The sequence below is a fragment of the Branchiostoma lanceolatum genome, chromosome 2 (genome assembly GCF_035083965.1).
Source record: "Branchiostoma lanceolatum isolate klBraLanc5 chromosome 2, klBraLanc5.hap2, whole genome shotgun sequence".
Classification (NCBI taxonomy): Eukaryota; Metazoa; Chordata; class Leptocardii; order Amphioxiformes; family Branchiostomatidae; genus Branchiostoma; species Branchiostoma lanceolatum.
In genome coordinates, this window is record NC_089723.1 from 101,253 (window position 1) to 112,199 (window position 10,947).

A 10,947-nucleotide genomic window follows, 5' to 3' on the forward strand; every position below is an offset into this window, starting at 1 on the left:
TTTCTGTTCCTAGAACCAAAAATGCAATATTCTTACACTAAATGCACCAAAATCTATACAAAAGCAACAAGCTATATGAAAATATAATGAAATTAAACAGCTTTCATTTACAAATCGTTCTAACAGAAAAGCACCCTATCAAAATAGACTGTTGGTCTCTTGTCACATTGAGGTGCTGTTACATGTCATTAAAAAAACAAGTCAGTAAAACCAATGGACCTAATGCAAATAAAGACCACGCCGGCCGTAGAAAGAATAATGCTATGTCAAAATGATCACGAAATATTAGCATGAAAGCCTGATTTGTTAATTACATTATGACGTAATTAAACTGTTTCACCATTTGAAAATGCGGGATCTTCGACTGAATTGGCAGGTATTGGACCGAATTGCGCTGGAAACGGGAGTTTATACATTGGAAGTCTCATGTCCAGAGCAATGCGTCCGATAGCTGAGACCTTAATGTGAAACGTCCGATAGCTGACACCTTGATGTAAAACGTCAGTGCTGTCTTCGATGCTTCCAACTAAAACCGAAAGTCCCCTTCCACAGCAGATGAACCGCTCCACTGACCAGCTTGAAGGAAGGATACGAAGGACTGGTGATTTTCCTCGGCCTTATCTCTCAGTTTCTCCGTAGGACCGTACCGACCGGTTTCACGTTCTCCTTCGCGTCGACAAGAGTCCACCGCGGACCGAAAGGGAACATGGCCACGGCAATGCACATCGACACAGAAGGATTTTTCACAGATGTTCTTTGCGATGGCATGTCTAAAATGGTATCTTACAGATGTTCACCGCCAAGATATGAATGGAATGGTATCTCCCATATGTTCATCGCAATATGATATGGTATCTCCCCGGTATTCCATCTTATATCATGTATAAGATGGTATCCTACATGTGTTTACGATCACCGCCTTGTAAGATGGCATCTCCCAGCTTTCCATGGCGATGTTATGTGTTACGTTATAAAACAGGCAGTACAGACACCCATGGCGTTAACGTCGTAGTGCAGCCTCTGTCGGTGCGCGTCGAGTGATCCACAAATTGTCAACCAGAGTGCCGTAACGTGCTGCACTGTGATTGGTGCAAAGTGCACGTGACACAGAACTCTGTAAACATCACATGACCGGCCCTTCCCGGCGGGAGGTCCTCAGCCCGTGTTGCCTAGGAACAGCGGCTCGAAGAACAGCCCCAGGGTGCCGAGCACGCAGACGATAATGAAGAGCCACAGGCAGACGCGGTCAATCACCAGGGCAACGAACGACCATTCGTCACTCACCTGAAACAGGAGAAAACTCTTCAATCAACTTTAAAAAAACATGTTCGTTTTGAATCTGAATCCTTTTAGCGTCAACAATGATACTAGACATTTTCATTGCAATAATGACTGGAAACGAGATTTTATGTATATATACACATATATACATATATACGTATATACAGAGCCTCGGTAAGAGTCTTGTATGGGGCTATGTTTTAGCGCTAAATGCCAAAGTCATAGGGCCTCGGTAAGGGTCTTGTATGGGGCTATGCTTTAGCGCTAAATACCATAGCCATAGGGCCTCGGTAAGGGTCTTGTAAGGGGCTATGCTTTAGCGCTAAACACCATAGCCATAGGGCCTCAGTAAGGGTCTTGTAAGGGGCTATGCTTTAGCGCTAAATGCCAAATCCATAGGGCCTCGGTAAGGGTCTTGTATGGGGTTATGTTTTAGCGCTAAATACCATAGCCATAGGGCCTCGGTAAGAGTCTTGTATGAGACTATGTTTAAGTGCTAAATGCCAAAGTCATAGGGCCTCGGTAAGGGTCTTGTAAGGGGCTATGTTTTAGCGCTAAATGCCAAAGTCATTGGGCCTCGGTAAGGGTCTTGTAAGAGGCTATGTTTTAGCGCTAAATGCCAAAGTCATTGGGCCTCGGTAAGGGTCTTGTAAGAGGATTAAGCTAAAGTAAGTTTTGGTTACCGCTGATCCCTCGTCCTTCGTCTTGAAGTGGTCCGCGATGAACTTGACGTTCTTGACGGCGTCCTGCATCTCGGGCGGCAGCGCGACGGGCGAGCTGCGGTCCTGTCGCGGCGGCGCCTGCGGGCTGCCCTGGCTGATGGATCCGAACGGCCGGCCCTGCGCGTCCTGCAGGACCCCGTTACGAACCTGTCCCGAGAAATTACGGTTCAGTCAACATAGTAAGTCTCTATTCTATTTCACTAACAGTGTACAGACCCAGGGAAATATCAAACTGATAGGTGTACATACTATTAGATGAATAAATCACCTTCTTCATGGGCACGCTGTCCACGGGCTGGTCCCACATGTAGATGGGCTTCTCTTCATCATCATCTTCATCCTCCCCCGGCTTCTGGATCCGCAGGACCGTGGCTAGGACCCGGGTGACGGCCCGCATCCAGGCCGGCATCTCGTGCGTCTTGTCCGTCCGGTGGTGCATGTTCAGGATGCACACGGTACTCACGGTCGTCATGGTGACGAAGATCATGGTGAACATCAGGTACTTGCCGATGAGCGGGATCTGGAGGGATGTGGAGGGGATGATGTCGGCGATCAGCAGCAGGAACACGGTCATGGCCAGCAGCACGGAGATGCTGAGTGTGATCTTCTCCCCGCAGTCGGACGGCAGGTAGAACACCAGCACAGATAGAGAGGAGATGGCGATGCACGGGATGATCAGGTTGATGATGTAGAACAGAGGCTTCCTCTCGATGATGAGGTCATAATAGATGTAGACCTCGTTCCCCTCCTCCACCCGCCTGCTGGGGGAGTCCAGCAGGTTCCACTCGCCGCTGGCCTTGAAGTCGTCCAGGATGGCGGTCTTGCCGTAGTCCTGGATCACCACGTCCACCTCGTCCGACGTGTAGGTCCAGGAGCCGAACTTCATGGAGCAGTTCTGCCGGTCGAAAGGGAACTGCCGCACGTCGATCGCGCAGGAGCTCTGGAAGATGGCGGGAGGCAGCCAGTAACAATCCCCGGAGCTGTACACGATCACGTTGGAGTGGAGGGCGACGTCGAACTGGCCGTCCTTGCTGCGGGTCAGATTCACATTTATTAGCTATTGGGTAATATCGGCATGACACAGTTTTAGAAACTTGTACAATTGATACACCTAGACAATCTACATCGTTGTGACACTGAGCAAAGGATTAAAAGCTTTGGTGTAAAATATATCCGGAAACGGCATCATGGTGTGACGTTGCGGCAGTTACTTTAACCCGGGCTTTTTGGGGCTCCCTGGGACAGGGGGGGGGGGTGTGGATGGGGTGCTCATTCGGCCCCCTCATAACTTCCAAATACTATGATTTATCATCACCAAATTTGCAGGAAGTGATTTATATGTAACGATTAGTTATTCTTGTATTTATTTCAATCTTTATGACGTCATATGACGAAAAATTACTTCATTGATGTGATTTTATGGGCTAAAACCATCAAATCTATATATAGGGAATTTCCGTTTCACCTGAAGGCATTTACCAATAACCAAGGTTTCCTATTCATATCAAAGTCTGCCAAGTCAATGTTAACCGCATTGACGTCAAAATGACGTCATTCTAAATGACTTCATAGAATGACGTCATATGTATTTAGCTATCCCTTTGGATCCGCCATCTTTGATATTTAATCTTGATTTTTTCTTAAATACATTTTTGCAAGTTTTAACACCAAAACACAATGAAAATAGACTAGAAACGTTAATTTTAAGGTTTTTTTGTTAAAAGCTTTGTAATGACGAATTTGAATGGGGAAGAGCATGTTGGCCGCCATCTTGGATTTTGACCGACGACGTCATCAAATTAGTATAATATGTGAATATCAAATCATGAAAAAAGATGATGTTGATAATGTAGGAAAATATGGCGCATTAAATCCCTGTGCCTTTTAGGTAGATAAAGTTGTTTACTTGTTAAACAGGACGATGTCGGGTTTCCAGACCACCGCCGCGGGCACTCGGATCGCCGTCAGCTGGTCATAGTCTTCCCCCTCCCAGGCCAGGCGGTAGTCGGTCCAGCTCTGTTAGGGGGGAGGGAACATGTTACATACATGTACATGTATCTGCCAGGCCAGGCGGTAGTTAGGGGGCGGGAACATGTTACATACATGTACATGTACCTGCTAGGCCAGGCGGTAGTTAGGGGGGAGGGAACATGTTACATACATGTACATGTACCTCCCAGGCCAGGCGGTAGTTAGGGGGCGGGAACATGTTACATACATGTACATGTATCTGCCAGGCCAGGCGGTAGTTAGGGGGCGGGAACATGTTACATACATGTACATGTACCTGCCAGGCCAGGCGGTAGTTAGGGGGCGGGAACATGTTACATACATGTACATGTACCTGCCAGGCCAGGCGGTAGTCGGTCCAGCTTTTCAGCTTTTTTAAGGGGGGGGGGCATGTTACATTAATGGACAGTAAAATTGTTTTCTTTGTGTTTAATACAAAGCATGCAGAAAATTGATCACCATCATTCTTTAGTTACCTGATAAATGTGCATGAATACGTAGAAATGCTGTGGATAAATGCTGGAAACTTACCTGCTCCAGCCAGACATTAGTCTTCAAAATCTCTGCCTTTTCGGCCTGGATAAAAAGGGAGGAAAATCATCAACTGAAAGCTTATCAACAAAAACAACTTTAAGACAAGTTCCTGGCAACATGCTGGTTCTGAGCGAGTGTTAGCTACAGGCTACAGGTCGGTACTGATTGTAAATAATAGCAAAAGGCCACATATTACAGGCCGGTACTGGGTGTTTACAGGCTACAGGCCGGTACTGGGTGTTACAGGCCACAGGCCGGTACTGAGTGTTACAGGCTACAGGCCGGTACTGAGTGTTACGGGCTAAAGGTCTGTACTGAGTGTTACAGGCTACAGGCTGGTACTGAGTGTACAGGCTACAGGCTGGTACTGAGTGTTACAGGCTACAGGCCGGTACTGAGTGTTCAGGCTACAGACCGGTACTGAGTGTACAGGCTACAGGCCGGTACTGAGTGTTCAGGCTACAGACCGGTACTGAGTGTACAGGCTAAAGGTCTGTACTGAGTGTTACAGGCTAAAGGTCTGTACTGAGTGTTACAGGCTAAAGGTCTGTACTGAGTGTTACAGGCTAAAGGTCTGTACTGAGTGTTACAGGCTAAAGGTCTGTACTGAGTGTTACAGGCTACAGGCCGGTACTGAGTGTACAGGCTACAGGCCGGTACTGAGTGTTACAGGCTAAAGGTCTGTACTGAGTGTTACAGGCTAAAGGTCTGTACTGATTGTTACAGGCTAAAGGTCTGTACTGAGTGTTACAGGCTAAAGGTCTGTACTGAGTGTTACAGGCTAAAGGTCTGTACTGAGTGTACAGACTACAGGTCTGTACTGAGTGTACAGGCTACAGGCCGGTACTGAGTGTTACAGGCTAAAGGTCTGTACTGAGTGTTACAGGCTACAGGCCGGTACTGAGTGTACAGGCTAAAGGTCTGTATTGAGTGTTACAGGCTACAGGCCAGTACTGAGTGTACAGGCTACAGGCCGGTACTGACTGTTTACAGGCTACAGGCCGGTACTGAGTGTTTACAGGCTACAGGCCGGTACTGAGTGTTACAGGCTACAGACCGGTACTGAGTGTTACAGGCTACAGGCCGGTATTGGGTGTTACAGGCTAAAGGCCGGTACTGAGTGTTACAGGCTACTGGACGGTACTGAGTGTTACAGGCTACAGGCCAGTACTGAGTGTTACAGGCTACAGGCCGGTACTGAGTGTTACAGGCTAAAGGCCGGTACTGAGTGTTACAGGCTACTGGACGGTACTGAGTGTTACAGGCTACAGGCCAGTACTGAGTGTTACAGGCTACAGGCCGGTACTGAGTGTTACAGGCTACAGGCCGGTACTGAGTGTTACAGGCTACAGACCGGTACTGAGTGTTACAGGCTACAGGCCGGTATTGGGTGTTACAGGCTACAGGCCGGTACTGAGTGTTACAGGCTAAAGGTCTGTACTGAGTGTTACAGGCTACAGGCCGGTACTGAGTGTACAGGCTAAAGGTCTGTATTGAGTGTTACAGGCTACAGGCCAGTACTGAGTGTACAGGCTACAGGCCGGTACTGACTGTTTACAGGCTACAGGCCGGTACTGAGTGTACAGGCTAAAGGTCTGTACTGAGTGTTTACAGGCTACAGGCCGGTACTGAGTGTTTACAGGCTACAGGTCTGTACTGAGTGTTACAGGCTACAGGCCGGTACTGAGTGTTACAGGCTACAGGCCGGTACTGAGTGTTACAGGCTACAGGCCGGTACTGAGTGTTACAGGCTACAGGCCAGTACTGAGTGTTACATGCTAAAGGCCGGTACTGAGTGTTACAGGCTAAAGGCCGGTACTAACCACGCTGATGAGCTGGGACAGGTACAGGCTGAACTTTAGGGTGATTCTGTCGCCAGGCTTGAGGGCGGGCCTGATGAGCGGGCTGTAGGTGCTGCTGTTAAACAGGTGCCGAACCAGCCTCTCCTCCGCCTCGGCACTCTCACACCCTGCAGACAAACGGACAACGTTATCACTGTTATGTCTACCCGTTATCACTGTTATATCTACCCGTTATCACTGTTATATCTACCCATTATCACCGTTATATGTACCCGTTATCACTGTTATATCTACCCATTATCACTGTTATATCTACCCATTATCACTGTTATATCTACCCGTTATCACTGTTATATCTACCCATTATCACCGTTATATGTACCCGTTATCACTGTTATATCTACCCATTATCACTGTTATATCTACCCATTATCACTGTTATATCTACCCGTTATCACTGTTATATCTACCCATTATCACCGTTATATGTACCCGTTATCACTGTTATATCTACCCATTATCACTGTTATATCTACCCGGATCAGCGGGCTGTAGGTGCTGCTGTTAAACAGGTGCCGAACCAGCCTCTCTTCCGCCTCGGCACTCTCACACCCTGCAGACAAACGGACAACGTTATCACTGTTATGTCTACCCGTTATCACTGTTATATCTACCCGTTATCACTGTTATATCTACCCGTTATCACTGTTATATCTACCCATTATCACCGTTATATCTACCCGTTATCACCGTTATATCTACCCGTTATCACTGTTATATCTACCCGTTATCACTGTTATATCTACCCGTTATCACTGTTATATCTACCCGTTATCACTGTTATATCTACCCGTTATCACTGTTATATCTACCCGTTATCACTGTTATATCTACCCGTTATCACTGTTATATCTACCCGGATCAGCGGGCTGTAGGTGCTGCTGTTAAACAGGTGCAGTCTGAGACACATTGATATCATTTTGTTCCCTGTTTTAAAGATCTCATGAGAATTACATCATGGTCACAGTCACGATATGGAGAGTAAACCAAGTCACATCCGCCATTGCCTGTTAACAACATGAGAACTCGACACCATCTCTGCAATTCTTCAGTTATGCCGGAAATGACAGCCGAGGGCTCAGTACATTCGGTAACTGGTGGAGAACGCGGACGATGCTAGACATGTAGCCTTGCGGGGCCGCGGTGCTTTTACAGGCCAGCCGGATATGTGGAACTCGTCACCCGCGGACTCATCAAAGTGCTCTTAGTGTTAATGGAAGGGCGTAACACATATTGTTCTTAAGATCAGGATTTGATATCCAACAAATGTTTCGTTTCTCTTTTTTTGAAAGCTAGCTTATTTGAACAAATACGAACCAAACAGTCATAGCATGTCTGCGTGGCACGGCCGGCCGGCTGGTGACCCGGGAGGGTGCTAAGTATTCTGATTAAAAGCAAGGACGGTGTCCCGGATTGTAGCAGTTATGTGACACAAATCTGAAGGGAGGTCGCTCAGCGAGAGAGACAGCGCAACATAGTGCCGCACATGCTACCAAATATAGACATGCGCAGTAGTTTCCTGCTGCTAGACAAGATTCTCAAATTACCAGAAATCTTAAAATAGCGTTTAGGGGGGGGGGCGGTGCCAACAAACTTGTCACCATGGTGCCTATATTAACGGGCCGCGGAGAAATGCTCAAGCCCACCTTATTGGGCGAGTGGAAACAAACGCGAATAGAACTGAGATAGTCGCTCAGTATCTGCACATGTCTTGAAATCAATCATTTTACTTTTTTATGCCGCAGGGAATGTTACAGATCGCTGCAGCATGAGTTCATCCAAGGACATTATATCGGGTACTTGGTTCATCTTTAGCAAGCTTCTCAGTGAACTTAGTCAACAAACTGACGCAGTAAACAAAACAACGTATAGTAAACAAAAAACCTAATAAACACACTGACATAGTTAACAAACTGACGTAGTAAACAAACTGACATAGCGAACACACTTAGAAGTTGGTTTCACACACACACACAACTTGTACTCACTATTTATAGGATGGGTTTCCTCAAAACCATTTGAAACCATGACTGTGGTTCATGATCATAAGTTACTGTTGGTTGAGTGTCGTTTTTATTTTCATGGGGGGGGGGGCAATATTTAGCATGTTGTTTGGAGGAGGGTGGGCAAAATTAGCATACCCCTGTCAGCTGTCCGGTCAATGCTGAAGTACCTAATTGATGTCACCCTGAGCTAGCAGTAGCAGGTTGGTCTATAAACAGCTTATTTGCGCTTCTCGTTACACACAGTTTGTTGAGCGGGTTCGCCCCGGCTCCACGGACTTATATATGTCGTTATCAACACTACTATCGTATCTCGTATCGGTACTACAGGGCGCTCTTCATCTTATAACAATGCAACAATGTCCCATGATGATATTGATATGATCTCCCTCTCATGCGCAGCCGTATCCCCATATCTCCGCTGTAGCTGCGCTCCGTGCGGCACATGCGCGCTGTCATATTATCACTTCATAGTTACAGTCGGTGTCATATGACATCCCATGGCCACGAAGTACTGCCCGGTGTCACGTAACATCCCATGGCCACGAATTATTACCCGGTGTCATGTAGCATCCCATGGCCATGAATTACTGCCCGGTGTCGTATGACCTCCCTATGGCCACGAATTACTGCCCGGTGTCACATAACATCCCATGGCCACGAATTACTGCCCCGGTGTCATGTAGCATCCCATGGCCACGAATTACTGCCCAGTGTCGTATAACATCTCGATGGCCACGAATTAGCGCTAATGACCGGGGCACAGCTGCAGCCCGGCGGGGCGCGGGGCCACATTCCCAGCCCTGTTACCCGCGCGGCCGCCTTATAAGGCAGCGGTGATCTCATGCGGCATCGGCACGAACCACAGGGACAGCATCTGTGTCTCATAGCCTCAGCTATACTTTTATGGAAGCGATCCAGCTAAAAATTGGGTAAAAATTTCTTCATCTTCAGGAGCTTGTAACTGCTAGTGATGTCATGTAATAGTTAGCCATGCTATGTTCTTTATACTTTTCTGTTGTTTTTTCTGCTGTTTCGCTTGCATAATCAATATTCAATAGCGCTTTATGATAATCTGAATAGTTGGATACAGCATTGCCGATTTCGTAGCCATAAAACATCATGAAACGTTGCCAACACCGGGATGGTTGTAACTTACTGAAACTGTTCCTTTGAGTTTCAACTTTCTACCCTGGCTTATGTAGGACAGTAGTGGTTGATTAGACGTTTTGTTTGATGTTTCTCCAGAATAAACTACCAGTCGGACAGAAGCTAAATAAAGTGATCAAAACTTCAGGTTAATCATTCCCTCCTGTTCCTATTGAAGCATAGGGCGGAGAGAAGCCTGACAACTGCAGACGTCACATCTACTGAGCTTACAGAGCCGTGATCCACGGATTAGAGACATAACACCAGGATCCTCTGCCCTGCAAGACTCTGATACAACTCAGTTAGGCAGGTAAAGGTACAGCGGAAAGGCATGACGCTTCATACCGCGCGCATCTCACCTGCAATGCAGCCCGTGATCACCAGCAGAACCAGCGCGGGCATCCAGCCGTCCATGGCGCTGTCCGGGCAGAACTGGCAGCGATGTGAGCTTCAAATGTCTTCACACTCCCGGGAGCGCATATCTGAAGCACTAACACTCCGGTATCTCGGGCAGTGGCGCGGGTATCTCGGGCAGTGGCGCGGGTATCTCGGGGTAGTAGCGGGTATCTCGGGGTAGTAGCGAGTACCGTGCCGGGTCTGTGTTGCCAGGCAGAATAAAACGCTGTCAAAGATGACGAGAAAGGTCACTTGACCCGGTGACCTGGCCGCCGTCCGTCGTGATACCGACCGCGCGCTGACGGCAGTTCACACAGTTCAGTTCACACAGCTCTAAGCTGACGGCGGGTTCACACAGTTCAGTTCAGTTCAAATAGTTCAGATCACACAGCTTTAATCCGACCGTCGGGCGGGTTCCACAGCGCAGGCTCTCATCCAACGGCAGGTTCACACGCAGCTGTAATCCACGCTGAGGGCGGAAAGGGCGGCGTGTCGCAGCGGTCCTGGGAACCGTCCGTATGAAAGCCGTGCCGGTTCTCCCGACACTTTCTGCCGCTCCTTTTGGAAGATGGCCTCCGCGCTAATGAGCCGATAATGCATTAACATGCCGGAATTCCGCAGCTATTTTTGTTCCAGCGCCCTGGCAGAACAAACCTCATCATGTGTTCCTGTGTGTTTTCTCAGCCACAGAACAGAAAACAAACGGCGGCTTCGGTAATTGCGGCGTAGCTTATTGATTTATAGGTTTAGCAGTAGAAACCAGTAAGGTAACGTTTACTGGAATAGAAAATGGCCTTTGGAAGACAGCTGTGATAGGCTAGGCAGATCCCAAATACAGCAACTGTGTTTTTATTTACTACATGGGTGACTGGGTTAAACAGCGCCATACTATGTTTAGTTCGATTATGTCAGTGAACGTGATGATAAGTTCCGAAACTCGCAGTGCGGTTTGTGAAAATGTGCTTTTGAGGAGCAAACAAGCAAACAGAC

General features: G+C 47.7%; 1 protein-coding gene across 1 annotated transcript; it reads right to left on the bottom strand.

Annotated features, from left to right (window-relative positions):
* Positions 1–67: 67 nt before the first annotated feature.
* Positions 68–10,737, bottom strand: LOC136427105 (neuronal acetylcholine receptor subunit beta-4-like). Its single transcript, XM_066415820.1, has 7 exons — positions 9,921–10,737; positions 6,371–6,516; positions 4,545–4,589; positions 3,910–4,019; positions 2,272–3,034; positions 1,965–2,150; positions 68–1,284 (listed from the first exon to the last, which is right to left on the bottom strand). Exons 1-7 carry the CDS (start codon positions 9,973–9,975, stop codon positions 1,156–1,158), a joined length of 1,434 nt encoding a protein of 477 aa, XP_066271917.1. The 5' UTR covers positions 9,976–10,737; the 3' UTR covers positions 68–1,155.
* Between the last annotated feature and the right edge of the window lie 210 nt (positions 10,738–10,947).

Excerpts from the sequence above, each read along its gene's own strand:
- LOC136427105 (XM_066415820.1), bottom strand. The coding sequence starts at position 9,975 with ATGGACGGCTGGATGCCCGCGCTGGTTCTGCTGGTGATCACGGGCTGC. Across the intron at positions 6,517-9,920 it reads GATCACGGGCTGCATTGCAG|GGTGTGAGAGTGCCGAGGCG; the intron begins GTGAGATGCGCG and ends GTTTGTCTGCAG. Across the intron at positions 4,590-6,370 it reads TGTCCCAGCTCATCAGCGTG|GCCGAAAAGGCAGAGATTTT; the intron begins GTTAGTACCGGC and ends CTTTTTATCCAG.